Genomic DNA, 21,134 nt, shown 5'->3' on the forward strand with positions numbered 1-21,134 from the left:
TGTTTGGAACAAAAATAACATTCTTGGCAAGACATTCATCTTAATAACAGCAATCCGGCCTAACAAGGAAAGTCTCAAATTTGACCATATTTCTAGGTCTTTCTTCACTTCTGTCCAGCATTTCTCATAATTATCTTTAAATAGGTTTAGGAATCCATGTCTCAGGTCAGGAAAGGGATGGAGAGAAGGCCAGCATGGCTAATGGGCAGAGTCAAGGCAAGGAGAGCCCCCTTTGGAGAACACAAACAAGGACAAGAAGATGAACACACACGAAATGCAAATGGAGATGTATAAGAGAAGGATAAGAATTGGAGGAGTATATTGATAAATACATGAAGACCAACAATTTATAAAATTTAAGACTTACTGATAAATTTCCCTGTCAGGGAAAAACATGGGATGTCAATATAAACTCTTTATATAATCTATACAGAACATTAAACAGTATGGAATATATGAAATATGCACTCTCTGTAAAACCAAATAAACAGAAATTTTATAAATTTCTGAAAGTCACAAAATATGCACTCTTGATGGAGTCTCTTGAAAACATAAAGGTAAAGGTACCCCTGCCCGTACGGGCCAGTCGTGACTGACTCTGGGGTTGCGCGCCCATCTCGCTGAAGAGGCTGGGAGCCAGCGCTGTCCGAAGACACTTCCGGGTCACGTGGCCAGCGTGACGAAGTTGCTCTGGCGAGCCGGCACCAGCGCAGCACACGGAAACGCCGTTTACCTTCCCGCTGGAGCGGTACCTATTTATCTACTTGCACTTAGGGGTGCTTTCAAACTGCTAGGTGGGCAGGAGCTGGGACCGAAAGACGGGAGCTCACCCCGCCGCGGGGATTCGAACCGCCGACCGTGCGATCGGCAAGCCCTAGGCGCTGAGGTTTTACCCACAGCGCCACCTGCGTCCCTATCTTGAAAACATAGAACCAAATAAACATAAGTCCAAATAAACATAGAACCAAATAATATTACTGATAATTGTTTGCAACACAGGGGTTTAATTGTAGGGAAAAACATGGGGCATAAATAAATATACACAAATAATGTAGTTGTTGTAGTAGTAATAGTTAAAGCGAGATGAGCGCTGCAACCCCAGAGTCGGTCACGACTGGACCTAATGGTCAGGGGTCCCTTCTGCTTAAAAACTTCCAATGAAGAATAATATTTATTTATTTATTTGTTTGTTTATAATGAACGAAAACGAACAAATATCTGAAGGGCTGTCACATGGCAGATAGAGCAAGCTTGTTTTCTCCTGCTTTGGAGGAAAGCATGTTAATTCCTCAGATTAATTGCTCTGTCAATGTTCTATATTAGTTCATGACACCATTAATTGATGCACATTACATCCAATTGCTTTCAGTTATTTTATCTTCACATATTTCACCTTACATAAGTTGTTTTATTTAAGTTATAGAAGCTGTCCCAACACCATTTAGCTTTGAACACTGATAAACCAAATGATTTGTTCCAGTTACAATCTTGAGCAAATGCCACCCTTGACTGAGGAATCCAGTGAGCGTGGCCAGGATCTGGCCTGGGATGTGCCGGCCTTGAATGGATCTCCAAATTACCAGGCTTAGTTTAGTGTCAGGAGGAAGACAAGGGCAGGGGGCAGCTGCGGGGTTTTGTTTTGTTTTGTTGTTTTTTTTTGGAGAGCTGAAACTACAGAGCTCCTCAGAAACTTAAGGAGCTCCTTGGCCACCTTACGTTGCCTGGTCCAATCCAACTTGGAAATGCGGGGAGCTTCCCCAAATCACCCCAGTTCACACCCTTAGTAAATGGGGATCCAGTTCAGGTCTTCAGGAGCCAGGGTCATGTGACCTCTGGACATTTTGAAATAGCTGTAGCCCGTGAACCTTCTTTCAGGCCAGCCCCACATGCAATGCATTGTAGTTGAAAACAATAACTCTGCCTTGTGAGTGGATGGGAAGACAACTTTGCCCCTTCCCTTTCTGGAAACTGCCTTTCAAGCAAATACTATTTTTAATAATCCAGCTGCCTTCTCTCCAGTCAGTTCCCCCCCCCCAATAATTTTTATTGATTTTTTCCAAATATCTTAAACACAATACAGCTTAACAGTATTATTCTCCTTTAAATCTATATCTTATCCCAGGGGTCAGCCGACTTTTTCAGCAGGGGGCCAATCCACCATCCCTCAGACCTTGTGGGGGGCCGGACTATATTTGGGGGGGGAGAGGAATGCATCTCTGAATGAATTCCTATGCCCCACAAATAACCCAGAGATGCATTTTAAATAAAAGGACACCTTCTACTCATGTAAAACATGCTGATTCCCGGACCATCCGCAGGCTGGATTTAGAAGGCGATTGGGCTGGATCCAGCCCCCAGGCCTTAGTTTGCCTACCCATGTCTTATCCAAATTAACTTCCCTCCACCCCTTTTCGGGCTTCTCTACATTGCTCTTGCTTAAGCATGTTTACTATATATACATTCTATAAATGTCTATAATTCCTTAATAAATTTTTGTATTATACTTTAGACATACATTTCTTATTATATTACAGCATTACATCTTGTGGTCTAACCAAATGTTTACAATAAACGCAAGGCCAGGCGCTTCACTGGAGGTACTGCAGTTAACTGGCTTTTTCAAAGATGGCAGCAGGTGGAGCTCTTGCTTAAGGTAGGTAATTCACAGGTTTGGTTTAGCTTTTGCTTTCCTTTCGTTGAAGGTGAACCATAACTCATAAGAACATAAGGTGAGTCTGCTGGATCAAGCCAAAGGGGCCCATGTAGTCCACCATCCTGTTCTCACAGAAGCCAAACAGGCCCCATTAGCAAGCCCACAAGCAAGATTCGAGCACAAGAGCAACTCCCACCCCCCATCTGTGGTTCCCAGCCACAGCTGTGGAGGGCAGAGCATAAGCCAGGGGTCAGCAACCTTTTTCAGCCGTGGGCCAGTCCACCATCCCTCAGACCACGTGGGCTGGACTATATTTTGAAGGGAAAAAATGAACAAATTCCTATGCCCTGCAAATAACCCAGAGAAGCATTTTAAATGAAAGCACACATTCTACTCATGTAAAAACACCAGGCAGCCCCCACAAATAACCCAGAGATGCAGTTTAAATAAAAGGACACATGCTACTCATGTAAAAACACGTTGTGATTCCCGGACCATCCGTGGGCCAGATGGAGAAGGCGATTGGGCCGCATCCAGCCCCCGGGCCTCAGTTTGCCTACCCCTGGCATAAGCCATCATAGCTAGTGAACTGGAGAAGAGAGGCCTCAAAGACAGCGTCCAGGTAATTGGTCCAGCTTTCCTGCCGTGCGCCCTAGTCCTCTTGAATCCGTTCTTCTCATTGCGCAGATGAGGGCCTGAGGCTGAGAGCCACAGCTACGCGCTCCATGTCTGAAAAGGGCTGGGCTTGAACTTGAGTCTCTCCAGCCCAATTCCTCCCCACCTTCTTCCAGAGGGTCCTGGAGGTCCTGGCCACAGAGCTGCTGGGATTTTCCTGGGGTTTGGGGGAGGTTTGCCAAGGCTGTGACTCATTCCCCTCAACACCTTGACATTAACGTAACAGCCTCTTTGAAGCCAATGTTTCTGCTTCCTTTCCCCCCTCCAGGCCCAGAGCAGGGGTGGGGAACCTTTTTGGCTCCGTGGACCAGATCCTTATCAGGATCCAGCACGTGGACCCAGCACATGTTTACCAGGCTTGGGGCATGTGGCCCCCTCCTCACCACCCGCTCCCTTCCCCTTCACTGGAGTGCACCATCATTTGCCTCTTTCTCCTGGGCCCGATGGCAAGGGTGGTTTGAATGGGGAGGATTTTTATACCTGCTTTGTGGGGGTTGGACTAGATGACCCCTAGGACACCTTCCAACTCTACAGTTCTGTGAGGGCCATTGACCAGAGTGCAGTTCAGGTGAAGGACTGCTTTCAGAGCCATACAGGCTTTGGGGCCCTTCGCTGCTGCTGCTGCTGCTGTTTCAGAGTCATAGCAGAACTGGAAACCCCTTCACTGCTACACACACACTCCCAGCCCCCACATGACCTCTGCATTCTCCATGGTCCACCCCCTCCCTGCCCCCACCATGAGAAGCGGAGGGGCAGAAGCCACCAATTCATGCACACCTGTTTGGTGGAGAGCACCCTTGGATTAGTGGGGCTTCCTTTAAACATGCGCAGGATCAAGTGATCAGTATCTGAGGGGGAGACTACTGTGGGTGTCCAGACAGAGATCTTGTCCCCTTTCCATTCCGAGACCACAAACAGATCTTGCCTGGAGGGGAAGGGAGAAGAAGTAGGAGGAGCTGGGGAAGATGCCGCTATCCAGCCATCAGTGTCTCCCTCCCACAGCTGCCACCAAAAGGGCTTCTTGTCCTGAGGGGAGAAGGGGCAAGTGTCCTTCTCATTGTGCATTCATTGTGCTTTATGCTCACAGTACAATTGTACCATACCATAGGCACCAAAAACAGTTTGGGGGCAGTTGTACTCCTTCAGCTGCAAGCTGTGCATCTCCCATAGTTGCTGGCTAAACCCCCTAACTTTTTGTACTGCAAATGTTCTGGTTCTGGGCTTACGTCTGAGTATGCACAGGATTGTACTGTCTGTGCTCTTGGTTAGATTACTGCAATGCATTATACATGGTGCTGCCTCTGAAGACAGTTCAGAAATTCAGTGGCCAGGTTGCTCACTGGGGCAAGACAGTTTGAGCATGTTACACCGATCCTGGCCTGGCTGCACTGGCTGCCATTTAGTTTCCACGCCCAATTCAACATGCTGGTTTTGACCTATAAAGCCTTAAATGACTCAAGGACTGCCTCTCCCCATATGAACCAACCCAGACCCTGCGATCATCCTCTGAGGCCCTTCATGTGCCCCATCCACAAAATATTTGTCCAGAGGGTGACAACATGAGAAAAGGCCTCTTCTGCCGTGGCTCCCCATTTGTGAAATGTTCTCCACATCTCCACAGGGGGGCTCAACTGGCGGCCTCACTAGGTTTAGACACCAAGCAAAACACACACACACACATTCCCTGTGATCCTCAGATAAAGGTATAGAAATGCAGTAGCAACAATAACAATAATGAAACAAAGCCCTCAGAACAACTAATAGGGTGGCACCAAGTAGTTTTTGAAATCCTCAAAGAATCTTCAAGCTCTTCTTCAGGTATGGACATTCAAAGCAACCCTTAAAAAGAAAACTCAATAATATGATGCCACGTTGGCACTTTGAACATTGATACCTGAGGGAGCGCCCAGGAAAGCTTATGCCATAAAAGTTTCTTCCCATTGTCAAGGTGCTACAAAGCTATTTGTTGCTTTTGATGCAGCGGACTAACATGGCTGCCCTTCCTCCAGAAGTTGTTCAAGTTATTGCCTCACTTTTCTGCTATGCCTTCCTGTTAGACTTTAACCCCTTTCTGGGCATGTTGCCTCAGTCCACCACACAAATCTAATGCAAAGGCTGTGCTTACTTCAAAAGCCCCTGAAACATCTTAATCTGGTTCAGAATCTATAAGGAAGTCAAGAGCACACTCTGGCCAAGATCCACAGGGAAGCTCTCCTGTGCAAGGGAGCCCAGCTGACAGAATCATAGAATTGTAGACTTGGAAGGGACCGTGAGGTCATCTAGCCCAACCCCTACAATGCAGGAATATTTTCCCCAATGTGGGGCTTGAGACAGGACTTGCCCTCACAGAAGCCATGCTGGTTCCACTTTAGTAAGGCATGTTCTTCTCCACGTTTGGTAATTCTGTTGATAATAATTTTATTATCATTCCTGGAGAGATGTTACTAGCCTGCAATTTTCTGGATATCCTCTGGATCCAATTTTAAAACCTGGCATTCCATTGGTGACTTTACAATTTTTAAGTACAGAGGCTGATCTAGGGACAAGGTACATGTTGTCGTTAGAGGATTATTTTCAGCTTGCGCAGTGGAATGTCCCACTGGACTGGCCCTCTGTATTTTCATTCCTTATGCAAGAAGGATCTTCCTGAGACCTTTGGAGTCAGTGTTTCAAACCAACAGGAGCCCTGAGTTAAAATCCAACAAAGGTGACTGGTCTTCTTGCGCAGGAGGTCACTGGTTTTTGGCTGCAAATGACTTTTTGTGGGGTACAGATTTCTTAGGAATTTGCAGAGGTGGCCTGGTTGTTGGCTCACCTTCCCTTCTACTTTTTTTCTTTTTAAAAGCCCAGTCATGTTCACTCCCCAAGGCTTTCCACATGGTCCAGAGAATGGCTGGAAACATGCTGCCGAGTGAGAGCAGAGTGTGTGCCCTGCACCCCCTTCAGCCAGCCCTCAGGCGCAGTGCAGGATGCTGCCACACCGATGAGGATGAAGAAGTCAAGATTCCATTTGCCAGCCCAGCCATCTAGTCATAGGGCGCACGCCCCTCTTGCCCTCCTCCCCAGGGTCGGCCTTGCCAACAGGGCTCTTAATGAATTAGTCGGCGGGTACGGAAGCTGATCCAAGGCAACTTGGTAGTCAGAGGAAGGTGCTGAGTGGCCAGAAGGCACACCAGGATTCTGGCATCCACAACCTGACCCTAAAGCATGTTGACCAAGCAAGGTGGATGCCACACATTCAACATGGAGAGAACTGTGTCACCTTTGTCACAGTAATTGAGGAAGATGTTAAATAATTACCATTCATTAGTAGAGTCAGTCATGAAGGGAAAGAGATTCCAATGCGGGTAACCAAGAGTGCATGTCAGGTGATATTTAGCTTTTTAAAAATGAACCTGGACTTGATAGAAATTGCTTCTGAGACCCTCCTAGCCCTCTGTGGAGCTGTGCCTGGGGGGGTCAGCAAGCCACCCAGTGCCCACATTGGCAAAGAAGACTGGATTCCCAGAACCACATCCAAGCAGACCCCGCTGGCTCAGCAGAAAAGGGCCCTGGGCCAAATCCTGTTTCATAACTCCCCATTAAATACCAGGTGTGAGATAAACGTGACAAGAACAGGCAGAGTGCCTGAAAATAACCTCAGCTCATATCTCATCAATCTTTTTTGGCAGCAAGCAACTTGGGAGATGAATTCCTCATCCACAGATCAATAAAACCACCTACACTCTCTTCTGGAAAGGGAGGTTACCTGGCAGAGAAAGGGGCTGGAAGTCTTGCCAGAAAAGGGTGAGGGTGAGACTAGGTGCTGGACATGAGCCACTGTGCAAGTGACACCAAAAAGAATGGGAGTTGTGCAAAAGCATGGAAGGTGGATGCAGAAGCCCAGACCCAGAGTTCATGGACACCTGAAGCCCACCTGGAGCTCCTGGGGAAGCAGGGGCTTCCTTGCTCTGTGTGCCCACTCTGTCCTGATGCCATTCTCCTCAGAGCTGGAGTGAGGCTCAAGCATCACAGCACCTATGTGCACACTAGGGATGGGACTGTCTGTGGAGTCATCATCTAGCTTTGAGGGAGGGCTGCCTCTGAGCAGCCTGCATGGCCTCTCAGCTGTTGAACCCCACGGCCCATCAGTGATGCACAACAATATCATCTCAGAAACACAGGGAGATAAGATCTCCTTAAAGCGTTTGCAGCAAGAGGCGCTTGTGCAACATCTGGGCAGATGCAATAAACATCTGCATTTATATTGCCACATGTGGGAAAACATGCTGCTCCTGGAACCATCCCAACTCTCAGGTGAGCAGGTGGGGGCCTGCCTCTCCTCCTCAGCCTTGGGGGCAGCATGGCAGACAGCCAAGTCTTCGGTTCTGTGTGTGTGTGTGTGTGTGTGTGTGTGTGTGTGTGTGTGTGACTGTGATGCAGCTTGTACTTGCAAGGGCCTATGGAAGGCTGGGGGGGGGTATTTGCAGGCCTTTCTGCTTATGCCTTCATAATAATAATAATAATAATTTTTTTTATTTGTACCCTACCCATCTGGCTGGGTTTCCCCAGCCACTCTGGGCGGCTTCCACAAAGACCAAAAACACACTAAGGTGTCACACATTAAAAACTTCCCTGAACAGGGCTGCCTTAAGATGTCTTCTGAATGTCAGATAGTTTACTGTATCTCATTTTACCAGACATCTGATGGGAGGGCGTTCCACAGGGCGGGCACCACTACCGAGAAAGCCCTCTGCTTGGTTCCCTGTAGCTTGGCTTCTCGCAACGAGGGAACCGCCAGAAGGCCCTCAGTGCTGGACCTCAGCGTCCGGGCAAAACGATGGGGGTGGAGACGCTCCTTCAGGTCTACTGGGCCGAGGCCGTTTAGGGCTTTAAAGGTCATAGAATCATAGAATCATAGAGTTGGAAGAGACCACAAGGGCCATCGAGTCCAACCCCCTGCCAAGCAGGAAACACCATCAGAGCACTCCTGACATATGGTTGTCAAGCCTCTGCTTAAAGACCTCCAAAGAAGGAGACTCCACCACACTCCTTGGCAGCAAATTCCACTGTCGAACAGCTCTTACTGTCAGGAAGTTCTTCCTAATGTTTAGGTGGAATCTTCTTTCTTGTAGTTTGGATCCATTGCTCCGTGTCCGCTTCTCTGGAGCAGCAGAAAACAACCTTTCTCCTTCCTCTATGTGACATCCTTTTATATATTTGAACATGGCTATCATATCACCCCTTAACTTCCTCTTCTCCAGGCTAAACATGCCCAGCTCCCTTAGCCGTTCCTCATAAGGCATCGTTTCCAGGCCTTTGACCATTTTGGTTGCCCTCCTCTGGACACGTTCCAGTTTGTCAGTGTCCTTCTTGAACTGTGGTGCCCAGAACTGGACACAGTACTCCAGGTGAGGTCTGACCAGAGCAGAATACAGTGGCACTATTACTTCCCTTGATCTAGATGCTATACTCCTATTGATGCAGCCCAGAATTGCATTGGCTTTTTTAGCTGCCGCGTCACACTGTTGGCTCATGTCAAGTTTGTGGTCAACCAAGACTCCTAGATCCTTTTCACATGTACTGCTCTCAAGCCAGGTGTCACCCATCTTGTATTTGTGCCTCTCATTTTTTTGCCCAAGTGCAATACTTTACATTTCTCCCTGTTAAAATTCATCTTGTTTGTTTTGGCCCAGTTCTCTAATCTGTCAAGGTCATTTTGAAGTGTGATCCTGTCCTCTGGGGTGTTAGCCACCCCTCCCAGTTTGGTGTCATCTGCAAATTTGATCAGGATGCCCTTGAGTCCATCATCCAAGTCGTTGATAAAGATGTTGAATAAGACCGGGCCCAAGACAGAACCCTGTGGCACCCCACTAGTCACTCTTCTCCAGGATGAAGAGGAACCATTGATGAGCACCCTTTGGGTTCGGTCAGTCAGCCAGTTACAAATCCACTGAGTGGTAGCATAGTCAAGACCAACACTTTGAATTGTGCTCGGAAACATGCTGGGAGCCAATGTAGGTCTTTCAAGACCGGTGTTAAAAGCAGATGCATCCTCCAAGTCAACTCAGAATTCACCAGGAATGGGGGAAAGGTGGTGGTAGCTCTTGGTTGAATAGGTCACACGACTGCTGGTTTTCTAACAAAAATATGTAACTTATAACCTTCTATACCCAAGGACTGGAAAGTAGCCAATTTTTAAAAGGGGATGCAGGGTGGATTGTGGAAATTACAGGCCAGTTAGCTTAATGTCTGTCCCTGGAAAACTAGTGGAAAGCATGGTTAAAGATAAGATAATCAAACATATAGAAGAACCATTAGCTGGCTGCAGCCACACACAGAACGTGCAACATCTGGAAGGTGTCACCTCATCATGGGAGTAATCCTGAGCAGCCTGTTTCTCCTTCCACCTTCAGCTCCTAATATGAAGCTTCACAAATTTGAAGCACCTTTTTGGCAAACTCTAAAATGCCCACCCCAGAGGCAGAGTCTCACTGGCAACATTTCAGCTCCAGTTTGGTGCTTTGAATTCAGTCTAGAAAATGCTGAAAGGTCCCAAAGACAGTAAGCAAAACATGGCATACTTTGGGGGCCTGAATGCTGCATGACCCGGCAGGTGGAGGTGTGTGTCAGCTATTCTGCCAGCTACAAACACCAAGCTTGGCATCAGAAGTGGAGTGTGGTGGCAAGGAGTTCTGCTAACATACGTTTGATGCTGATGACTTTCTCAGTGCCATGCCAGGAAAGAGGAAGAGGGAAATCTGCTTCCAGGCAAATGTGTTTATGACTGGGATGTGCTCACTCCTAAATAATCTGCATCTCATTATCTGAAGCTTGGCAGGACACTGTTTGCCTGGAGAGAACGCCCTCTTTCCCTGGAGTGTAAAACCCTCCCCTGCACTCGCCTGCCACTGCACTCCGGCTGCAGCACATGAGCTGCCTTATCACCACTGCCATCATCACGTCCTCACGTGAGACCATAATTAGACCTTTTACCTCTGGGCAGGCTCCTGCGAATTTGTAGCTCTGCAGCATTTAATCTGCAATCAAACCAGGAAGTTGAAGGAAGTCCGGGTGCAAGACCTGTTAGTCAGCCACTAGGTCTGAGCTGGATTGCCCAAAGCGCCTGCCCTTCAGGAGCTCTCTGGCGAAGCAGCTGGATCACAATGAGCCATGACTGAGTGCCCGGCTATTTAGAACACATGACAGGACACCTAGAGTGGCTGCCTAGATCCCAGCTGTGCCTCACTTCCCCACCAGGCCTTCTCCTCTCAGGTGCTCTTGGGAGGATCTCAGCTGGACACAGCCAGCAGCAGCCAGCCGGTTACCTCTGGACCGCTTTGGAGAAGCACCCAGAGAGGTGAGTGCTTTGGGTTGGGGCTGTTCCCTTTGGGCAGAGGAGGTCTGTCCATGCCCAGGAGGGCACGGGGGAAAAGGCTCGTTCCTCCAGCCTCATCCGAACCTGGGCCCCCTTCTGGCTTCAGATCCCTAAGGAACTTGCTCTCATAGAATTGTGGAGTTGGAAGGGACTGCCAAGGGTCATCTAGTCCAACCCGCTGAAATGCAGGAATCACAGCTGGAGAGTTCCTGGCAAATGGCCACCCAACCTCTGTTTAATATCCTCCAATGAAGAAGAGTCCACTGCTTCTCAAACATGGCTCAAAAGCAGAGGGGTTTGGTCATAGCTTGCAGGTGGAGGTGTTGTGTAATGTGACTCCTCCTCTGTTCAGCCCTTGGCCCTTGCTGGTGCTAGTTTACTCCTAAGCAGCCCCTGCAGCAGGAGGGGCCCAAACGGCTCTCCCTGCACTGGTTCTCTGTGAAGGCCAGGGATGGGGGAGGCTGGCTGCTGGGGCTGCTGGGAGTTGGAGTCCCATAGTCACTTTGGTGGGACACCTGTCAATGGCCTTGAGCAGTGTTTTTTTCTGGGGGGACACATGGGTACATTTTGTGCATCTAAGTCTGGCCTCATTGAGGGGCAGTATTTCAATATAAGTAGGAAATTGAGAGTATCCCTAAACATTCTTTAAAGGAAAAAAGCACTGGACTTGAGACATAGGTAAAAAGCAGTTTGCAAATAATTATAAACACGCACACCTCGTGACCTGTGGTAATTCTGTTAATCCTCTAGCAACCACGTCCTCTTCCTTGAATACAAAAACAGTTCAGTGTGCTCTGTGTATCTTTATATCTCATCTTCTCTGCTGATAAACAGACCTAATTATTATTCTCTTCCTCTTCCTTTTGACACACTAGGAAAGCATTTATCTTATCTTGTTTGCTGCTCTACCTCAATGGTGCATTTTTACTTCCATGAGCAACATTTTCTTTGGAGCCCTTAGCTGTCATCCCTGCATTGCAGGGGGGTGGACTGGATGGCCTCTTGGGTCCCTTCCAGGGATACCATTCTATGGTCGTCATGCGCTTCTCTTTCATAGAACTGTAGCATTGGAAGGGTTCCTGGGGGTCATCTATTCAGACTCCTGCAATGGTGGTTTCCCTCAGTGGGGAGTCTGGTAGGCCATTGTGGAAAACAGGATGTGCTGAACTAGGTGGGTCACACACACCCCCTTGGACTGATCCAGCTGTAACCAGCCTCTTATGAGGAGGCTCTTGGCATGGGAAAAGGATGGCCTGCGCTGCTCACCTGACCTCCCTCCAGCTGAGCCGCTGCTGCATCTTGGGATGGAGGGACGAGGATGGCGCAGTGCAAATGCTTCAGCAAGATTGGCTCTGCTGGCACATTTGCACCTCGCCCCTCCCCTCCTCCATGCCAGAATCCAACAGCCACTCAGCTGGCAGCCCCACCAATGTGGTATGTCAGTGAAAAAGTGCTGCCATTACACCAGCTCATGAATGTGAAAAAAGAGCGGATGTTCTGGCCTCTGCCCACCAGCACAGGCTCAGGTGTGCTTGCTCTCGAAGGCACTCAGCAGGCCTGTCTGTGCCTTGGAATTGTGGTAATTAGGATGATTAGGAGAATTCTAATGACAAGGATGTTGATGTCATTGTGCTCGTGGCGTCCAAATTGCTTTGCTCACTCAAACCCACAACCTGGTCAAACGGGTCCCTGTTGTTTCTGCGGCACAGCACAGAAGGGATCTGAACCCAGGTCCACCAGCATTGCCCACTCTCTTAGGGGTGCCCCACGGGAGGCTTATATGGGGGGAGGGGGATAGAGACACCTAGAGGGAGGTAGTGTTTCACCCTACATCAGCACCCCCTAACTCGCCCTCAAAAACTCCAGGCAGCTGGTGCGTCTGTGGCAGAGGTTGTGAGGGCTCCTGAGGAGCAGGGTGGTCCCAGGGCAGGTTTGCTGCACAGCCTCCAAGTAGCGGCCTTAGATCCAGGCTCTTGGTCCCTCTCCCTCAGCGCTGTCCACTTTTCTCTTTTTATTTACTGAATTTCTGTGCCACCTCTTTCTCCCAGGTGGCACACGTGGTTCTCCCCCCCCCCCACTGTTAATCCCCCACAACAACCCTGTCAGGTAGGTTAGGCTGGGAGCAGCGTTGGACTTTGGGATCTCAAATTTCAGCAGCGTCATTCGTGATGCCAACATCTGATGCCCCTCCACCTCTTGCCTTCCATTCTGCCCCATAGCTGTGGTGCCCCTGAGGCTCTGCACCCACTGCAGCTGAAGCGACACACACTCCCCTAAATCTGCCTCTGCTGAGAGGTGGTGACTGGCCCACGCTCACCCCGGGAGCCCCATGGCCGAGTGGGGACTAGAACCCCAGTAAGGTAAAGGTTAATAATAATAATAATAATAATAATAATAATATTCCTCTTCAACCAGGCCTTGGAAGTATTCCCCTTCAATTTAAGGACTTTTAGATGTTATACTGTTAATATAATAAATAGAATATAATTAATACAATGAAACATTAATAGGAGGGGCAGTGGCTGCAAAGGGGTGTCCAGTAGAACTGGGGTAGATGGGGGTCGTGGCAGTGGTCCTTGGGGAGGGAAACGTCCTCTCCTGAAAAAGCCATTTAGGCTGCTTTGTTCAGAGCAGGTTGGTTGGAAGAGCAGAGGGGGTTATAGGAACTGCCCCGATGTGGGGCAAGTGGGGTGGCGGCAGGCCCTTTGCCCTTGGGGGCCGGGCCCCCTCCCTTCCCTGCCGCGCTCCTCCGTTCTCTCTCCCGCCCGCGGCAACGGGAAGGAGGCGGGCGGGCGCCTCCGCCCGGGGTGGCGCCCGCAGAGTCCAGGCGCCCCAGGCAGTAAGTGGGGATTTCCCTGGGGGCTCCTCTTCCCCGCCTGGACCAAGGGGGCTGTCGGGGCGACTATGATAATGATCCCGGGCGGCACAGGGTCCCCCTTCCTTTCCTCTGCCCGCCCTCGTCGCGCGTCCTGGCGCTCCGCGGGTGCCAACTGCTGGGCTCGCCCTCAACCGCCACGAAGTGCCCGGGATGCTTGCGCTGCGCGCCCGGCATGGCGCAAGGTTGGACGGGACGAGCCGGAGCGTCCCTTCCATGCCCCGCAGGGAGAAGCGAGCTGCCCGAGGGAGGCTGGCTAACCATTAACTCGCCCGCCAGGTGCGAGGGCGCGCCAGCCAGCGCCGGGCAAGCAGGGAGGCCGGGCGGACGGGGCGAGGCGGGTCCTGGAGGGGGCGGACGGCCCTGGCTCAGAGTCCTCACCTGCCGGGCGAGAGGCAAGGCGCGCCCAGAGGGAGGCGGCCGGGCGCGCTGACTACTCCGCTTCTGGACGCGCGAGGTGGCTGGGTGGAGAGGCGGGTGAGGCATCGGCGGGAAGGAGCAGGGAGACCCCCTTTCCGGGGAGGGGGCAGCTATCCCGTCTGCCCGAGGTGGGGGTGAGTGTGGAGGCTGTACAGCAGCAGCACCTTCAGCCCAGCCCCCCCCCCACGTGGGCACCTTCTCCCCCTGGGACGCCCCCTCTTTGCATCTGCTTAAAAGAGCATTTATTTAGCCCCATAAACTGGAGAGCCGTCTCTGCAAGGCGCACCTGAAGAGCGACCCCTCTTCGCCCTTCCGGCATTTTATCTATTTTGATCTTTCCCCCTCAATGTTCCTTGTGTTCCAACTGCCAAGAAAGAGCTGATGTTGAGAAGGCATTTTTCAAACGTAGGGTCGAAAAAACGGTGACTGAGCGTGAACAGCAGAGCCAGTTTGGTTTCCTCACTCCAGCACCAATTCTGCCCTGCTCAAAGTCCTAGTTGGACCCTCTCCCCTCAAAAAACTACTCACTCTGCTCCCTTTAGAGAGAAGGGAGGAGGCACAATCTACCTGCCAGACCACATCACTGAGCCCAAGACCCCCGCCTCCCTTAACCAGAGTAGCCTCTCACTTTTACCGCTTCTCTTCCACAGGGTCCGGCCCCCCAGAGCCAAGAGGCCTGGTGACCAAGAGGCCAGCCACCCAGGATCCATTTGGGGCCCGGAGCAGCCCCCTTCGGAAGGCCCCCTTGTTGCTGCTGCTGCTGCTGCTACTGCAGCCCTAGGATGGGTCTGCGCGAGTCGCCCTACTCCAACTGTGTCCTGGGGGCCATGGACTCTGTGCTGCGGCACATCCTCTTCCCCAGCTATTGGCTGGTGAACCAGCTGCTGGCCTTGCAGCAAACCACCCAGGAAAAGCAAGAACACCAGCACGGGCTGCCCTATGCCCTGGAGGCGGCGGGGAAGGGGGTCGTCTTGGTGCCCCTGCTGCTCCTCTCTGCCCCTTTCTCGCTGCTGGCCTTCCTGCTGTGGCTGCCCCTGCAGGCCGCCCGCCGCCCCTTTGCCTACCAACACACGCCGAACCAGGCCCCGCCAGAGGCGTGGGTGCTCCCCGGCCCAGCAAAGACCTTCAGTGTGGTCAGCGGCAACCTCTGCCTGCTTCCCGTTGGCTTGGCCAAGTTCAGCAACCTGTCGCGGACGCAGTGGCGTGCCAAGCACATCGGCCATGCGCTGGCGCGGGCGGCCTCCAGCTCCCCACCATCTCACGAGCCAGGCCCCCGGGGGGACTTCCAGATTGGCTTCAGCCCCTCAGGCGTGAGGAAGTATGGGTCCATGGAGGCCAGCCCCCCACGGTCCGGCCAGGGCTCCCCTCAGCTCAGCGGGGATGTGATACTTGAGGTGCCCCTCGAAGAGGAAGGAGCGGCTGCCGGGTCGCCCGGGGAGATCACGACCCACTTCCCCCCCTACGCGGACGTTGTGTGCCTGCAGGAGGTCTTTGACCGGCGGGCCTCGGGGCAGGTGCGCCATTTCCTCGCCCCCTGCTATGAGCACATCATCTACGACGTGGGCACCCTCGGGGTGGTGGGCTGCTCAGCCTTGAAGCTCCTGAACAGCGGGCTCTTCCTGGCCAGCCGCTACCCAGTCCTGGCCGTGCAGTACCACTGCTACCCCAACGGCACTGGCGAGGATGCCTTCAGCGCCAAAGGGCTGCTCTGTGTGCAGGTGAGAGGCGGGGGAGGGGAGGCTCCTTGGCTTGCTTGTTTATTTACAACAATATTTCCATACCGCTATGTCATAGAAATATATCATAAACATAAAAACAAGTTGAAAGCAAAAGAATTAAAAACAAACATCAGCAGACCATTGTGGGGGATGTTCTCTCAACTGCCTACATAGGCCTGGCGGAATAGAAAATTTTTCGGCAGGTATTTAAAAGTTGAAACAGAAGGTGCCTGCTGAATCTCTAGTGGCAGGTAGTTCCACAGGACACTAAAGGCTCAGTATCTTCTTGTCAAACAACAACTCCCCCAATGACGCTGCAGATGATCTCAGTAACCAAGCTGGGATATGAGGGTTCAGACAAGACCCTAGTTGTTCAGGGATTTGTAAATTAATACAATAAGCTTGATTTCTGGGGTTGGACTAGATGACCCTTGGGGGTTCCTTCCCACTCTACACTAGACAGACCTACATTTGGCAGCCCCCCATGTTGCTCTCTTGTGGGGTGTTTCTGTGACCAAAGCAGGGAAGCCCTTCGCCTGCCTGCCTGCCTCTTCTCCCCTCTCTCCTAAAAGCAGGACTCCTGCTTCTCGTTTATGGGACCCACAACTAATGCTGAACCCTAGCAATGCCCCCCTCAAAGTCGCTGGCACAGAAGGAAATGACGTGGGGGGGCCATTTCACTTCCGGAGGGCTGAACTGGGTGCTGAAGGGCTGCTGCTGCTGCTGCCCCCAGGCAGTCCTGGGAGGACCAGGCAGCATTGAGGGTGCTGTTGCGTTGGCAGGAGTCTTTGCTAAGGAAGGTTGGCAGTGCTGTGCCCTTGCTGCTGCTCCTGTGCTTCCTGTGCCAGCAGGGACGTGGCTGGATTAGGTGCAGCCACGTCCAAAGAGAGCTTGTCACTTTGCTGCCATTTTCTGATCAGCATGGGAACCCAGAACTGGGAGGGGGGGCGAGGGAGCAAAGAGATTGCCTGGGGAGCAGCCCTCCCTCCCTCCCCCTCAGAGAGCTACAGATCTCAGCACCCTTAACAGATTACGGCTGTGAAGCCATACGCTTCAAACATACGTTGTGCGTGCAGCCGAAGAGTAGAGAGTCCTTGAGCGTGGGTGGAGGGTGCTTTCTCTTGCAGCTGGGCAACCACAATGAGGTCTCCTGATTTCATGGCAACCCTCCTCCCTGCCTGGAAATGGAGGCGCACTGCTGGGGCCCAGCAGCAGATTGGGTCTCCTAGCCGAGCACCAAGAACTGGTCTCATCCCACACCCGGCCTCACACCCGAAAGACCCATTCCAGGAAAAAAATTCTCCACTGGTCCGAGGATTTCCTAGCCCTGCCCTCCACATGCCTCCCTGCCCGAAATCAAAATCACTCTTGTTTGTCCAAGATTTGCACTTTCTCCAGCCCTTGGCAAACATTAACTGGAAGACCAAGCTGAACCTGATCAGAAAGTTGCTCCAGTGTGCGAGTGCGAGTGTGCGGGTGCACGCTTGCAGGTGTGGAAGTTGCAAAAGTGGTTCTGTTTCCTGCCTTTGGGGTGTGTTTGGGGTTCCCTTACAGCAGCCCCAGAGTTAGCAAAAGGCGCATTTGAGTGAGGGTCCTCAGAAGCATGGCAGGGGGCGGGGGACGATGACGACAACTGCCTGTGCCTTCTGCAGATTCTGCCCTCATTTAGAGGCGGGAGTTGTTTTCCAGGAGGTCTGTAAGGGGGTCTCCTGGGGGCTGGAGAATGGACCAAGATGGTCTCGGGGCTGCTTGCTGGAATCTGTTTTCTCCCTGGAGTGCCTCCCCTTAGAAGGTTTCCCTTGGTGATGCTTGACCTGCCATGTTTCCTGTGTGTCTCAGGTGCAACTGGGAGTTTCTCAAGGGCAAAGGATTGTGGGGTACCTGAACTGCACCCACATGCACGCTCCAGAAGGTAAGTGAAGGATGGAGAGAGGGTGTCTTCTTCTCCCTCTCTCACATGACACTATATATAACATACCTTGTGGACATCCAACGAAGCTGCATGAATCTACCCAGACCTTGAGATCATCTTCTGAGGCCCTCCTTTGTGTGCCCCCTCCTCGAGAGGCTCGGAGGGTGGCAACACAAAAACAAGGCCTTCTCTGCAGTGGCTCCCCATCTGTGAGGTGCTCTCCCCAGGGAAGTTTTCCTGGCACCTTCATTATATATCTTTAGGCGCCTGGCAAAAACGTTCCTCTTTAACCAGGCTTTTGGTTGATTTGATTGACATCCTATGCCCTTTTAAAATGTGTTGGGGGTTATTGGGTGGTTGTTGTTTTTATTTTGATTATGTACTTTTTGAATTTTATATTCTGGTTTTATCCTGTGAACTGCCCTGAGACCTGCGGGTGTAGGGCGGTATATAAATTAAATTAATAATTATAATAATAATTATTATATTAATTCAGGTTGGATAAAAGAAAGTCCTCCTTCATGCAGAGTTCAACTATGGCACTCGCTTCCCCAGGAGGCAGCAAGAGCCACCAACTTGGACCATAGGCCTGACCCAGCAGGCTCTGAGGGTCTTGTGTGCCTGCCCCTCCCTGACTCTCCCCTGGCCGCCTCCTCCTCCTGCCCTCTTGCTCTGCTCTCCCCACATCCCTGGCAGGAGAGGGAGGGTCCCTCAGGCCTCTCCAGGGGAGCTCTGGCCTCTCCACCCCCCCCCCGCTTGCTGTGCCCTCTTGGGCTGACGTCTCCTCCCACTTTCTCCCAGCTGACAGCCAGGTCCGGTACGACCAGCTGACTCTGAGTCTGCTTTGGGCCCAGCAATTCCAGGATGCAAATGCGCAGCCCGGGGACATTGTGGCCTTCGACATCTACTGTGGGGACCTCAACTTTGACAACTGCTCAACAGGTACGCAGGTGGGGTTCCTGGAGGGGGCTGGCAAGGGGTGTGTGTCTGAGGATTCCCCCTCACCTGCCGTCCTCCCTCCCTGCTCCTTTCTCCACAGGGGATGCGTTGGAGCAAGTGCATGAGATCTTCAACGTCTACACAGATCCGTGCCGCATCGGACCCCGGAAGGACAAGCCTTGGGCTATCGGTGGGTCTCTGCCCCCCCCACAGCATGCCTGCCCCACCTTGGCCTTGCCTCTGCTTCTAGACCTTCCTGCACTGCCCTGTGGCGCAAGGATGGGTTTTTCTCTCTGTGCTCTGCTGTTGGGCAGAGGCTAGGTGCTTTTGCGGGGGGGGGGGAGGTAGAGGGGCATCATGGCAAGTCAGATGGCGGTGGGCTGTGCTGCTGGCCTGACTGCAGAAAGACCACCTCTTCTCTTCCCAACTCTCCAGCTAGTCTTGGAGGGCAGCCCCCGAAGCATGAACAGGTGGGGGGAGAGTGCAAAAGTGCCACACCTTGAACTGACAACTGTCTCTCCCCCCCCCACACAGGCACCCTGATGAATTACCTGAAGATCTATAGCAAGGCTGTGTCGACCCCAAAGCGCATGCAGAGGTGAGGGGCTGAACTGGGCTGGGGGGTTCCTTCCATGGCAGGATTGCTGGACTTGGCAGAGCTGGGGGTGGCGGCTGCTTTCTTCCTTTGCTGGGGGGCGGGCAACGGCAAAATTGACAGGATAAAAATTGGGTTTTGCAGGGCGGGACTTTGCACATGGTCTTTTCCATGTTGAACTGGGCCACCTCCCAATAAGAAGGGGGGAAAGCCCTCCTCTGAAGAAGAACAAGGTGCTGGGTGGACTTTTCTGGGGGCGTTTGCAGTGGACTATCAACATGAGGTGTCCCAGTGCGGGACCCCAAATGAGGGGCTGCCCTGAGACCCACAGCCCCTTCCTGCTGGACACGTCTTTCCGTTGCCTCTCAGAACCCTCACAGAGCCCAAGGGGCGGCGGAAGTACCTGGCCGGCCCCATCACGGAGGACGGGACCCCCGACCCCTCGGTGACCTCGATCGAGGGGCGGCGCATTGACTACATCCTTTACCGGGAACACCTCAACCCCCTGGAGCTGAAAACGGTGAGTCAGAGGCTGCAAGTGCGCAGTGCCCTGGGGGGGCCCTTAAATGCTCTCTTGCTCATGAACTGAGGAGGTGGGTGTTGCAGGGGTGCCCAAGGGGCTCCTGCCTCTGGGCTCACCTCCCTGCCCTCATGGTCCTTCTCCGCCCCCCTCCCTTGCTTGCAGGCTGTGGAGAAGTTCTTCTTCATCACTCGCCTGGCCACCTTCTCAGACCACCTGCCGGTGGGCCTGCAGCTTCGCCTGACAACACAGCCGGAAGCGTGAACTCTTCCCATGCCAAGCCAGGGAGGCGTCTGTGAGCCGGAAGACACACGCCCTCCTCACAGCTCAGCAGTAGCAGCAGGATCAGGCCCTGGGCCCAGTTTGAGTGGCGAGGAGGAGCCGTGCTTCTGTGCAGGGTTTCCTGGGGCAGAGGAGGCCTCAGGCCAAGCTGGAGTGCGGGAGGGGGCTGCACTGGCAGGCCGCTTTGTGGGCGAGGCACCCCCTCCACCTGCCAATCTGAGAACGACCTTCAGGAACCCCAGTTGCTGCCCCAGGGCCAAAGGGCAGGCCTGCAATGGCCATCACCCCCACACCCCCAGCACTTGCAAGCTATCGAGGGTTTTACCAAACTGAGGCTTAAAAACAAATGTCCTGCGTGGCGTGATTGTGACTTGTCCCTCGAAGGCCCTGTGGGGCGTGGAATTGGAGGGGTGACCCTCATTTGTCAACTCAAGGTGCCCCCCCAAGCGTGAGGGATGGTGCCTGGGGGGTGGCAGCACCACTCAGCTTGGCGGAAATAGGGGAGCACGGCTGGCGTGGCCTACCCTCTAGGACTGCCATGATGGCCATCGCCTGCTTCAGGGCTGAAGTTTCCCCACCCAAATGCTTGTGTTTTCACCCAACAGTTTGTGAACTGCAGAAGGACTTCTTAGCCCCTCTGTGCCGAAGGTGAGTGCCTACCTGCTCACCTTCATACCTTTCAATAAACTTCTGCTCGTTTTTGTGCAAGACCTGTGGCTTTGGAGTGGCACCTGGCCAGAGTCCCAGCAGCTCACCTTCTTGAGATCCGTGGAGCCCTGAGGCTGGGCTGCACTCACTGCCATCCCAAATAAGCGCAGTTCCCTTTGACGTCCGCTCTGAGCACTGCAGGTTTAACTGTTTGTAAAAAAGCAGGTTAAGACGGCTTCTGCTGAGATAGTTCTGACTGCTGCCAAGATCGCCGGCCCATCCTCCGTTCGCGTCTTGAGCAGAGCTGCCCCGGTGGCTGCACATGGTCGTGTGGAAGGAGACGTCTGTGTCTCATGGCGTGAGCAGTTGACCCAGGCAGGGCAGGAGACCCTTGGCTGGAGGCTGCCTGCAGGGAGAGGTTCCTCTGCCTTCTCTGGCATGGATTCCGGCATTGCAGGGGGCAGGACAGAGAACCCTGGAGTATCCTTCCTCTCTACACTGCTATCATTCTTAGGAGGAAGCGGTCTGTCTACAGTGGTA

The 21,134-nt window shown here is 52.4% G+C and overlaps 1 protein-coding gene across 4 annotated transcripts; it reads left to right on the forward strand.

Moving 5' to 3' along the window:
* Positions 1-2,528: 2,528 nt before the first annotated feature.
* On the forward strand, positions 2,529-20,654 carry LOC128416930 (sphingomyelin phosphodiesterase 5-like). 4 transcript variants are annotated; one of them, XR_008331362.1, is made up of 9 exons: positions 14,031-14,114; positions 14,631-15,698; positions 17,538-17,610; positions 18,412-18,552; positions 18,650-18,739; positions 19,084-19,147; positions 19,514-19,664; positions 19,830-20,047; positions 20,095-20,654. XR_008331362.1 is itself a non-coding variant. In XM_053395015.1 (8 exons), the coding sequence occupies exons 2-8, from the start codon at positions 14,763-14,765 to the stop codon at positions 19,926-19,928; spliced, it is 1,554 nt and encodes a 517-aa protein (XP_053250990.1). In that variant the 5' UTR covers positions 2,529-2,653; positions 14,631-14,762; the 3' UTR covers positions 19,929-20,654. The 4 variants fall into 4 exon arrangements, 3 of the variants coding, with proteins under 3 accessions (XP_053250990.1, XP_053250989.1, XP_053250988.1); XM_053395015.1 differs by lacking the exon at positions 14,031-14,114 and adding an exon at positions 2,529-2,653 and having other exon boundaries at positions 19,830-20,654; XM_053395014.1 differs by lacking the exon at positions 14,031-14,114 and adding an exon at positions 10,230-10,667 and having other exon boundaries at positions 19,830-20,654.
* Positions 20,655-21,134: the final 480 nt, after the last annotated feature.

Source organism: Podarcis raffonei, chromosome 7 (genome assembly GCF_027172205.1).
Source record: "Podarcis raffonei isolate rPodRaf1 chromosome 7, rPodRaf1.pri, whole genome shotgun sequence".
Taxonomy (NCBI): domain Eukaryota; kingdom Metazoa; phylum Chordata; class Lepidosauria; order Squamata; family Lacertidae; genus Podarcis; species Podarcis raffonei.

Coding starts and splice junctions, on each gene's coding strand:
- LOC128416930 (XM_053395015.1), top strand. CDS start 14,763: ATGGGTCTGCGCGAGTCGCCCTACTCCAACTGTGTCCTGGGGGCCATG. Junction 18,740..19,083: donor GGACAAGCCTTGGGCTATCG/GTGGGTCTCTGC, acceptor CCCCCCACACAG/GCACCCTGATGAATTACCTG. Junction 19,148..19,513: donor ACCCCAAAGCGCATGCAGAG/GTGAGGGGCTGA, acceptor GTTGCCTCTCAG/AACCCTCACAGAGCCCAAGG.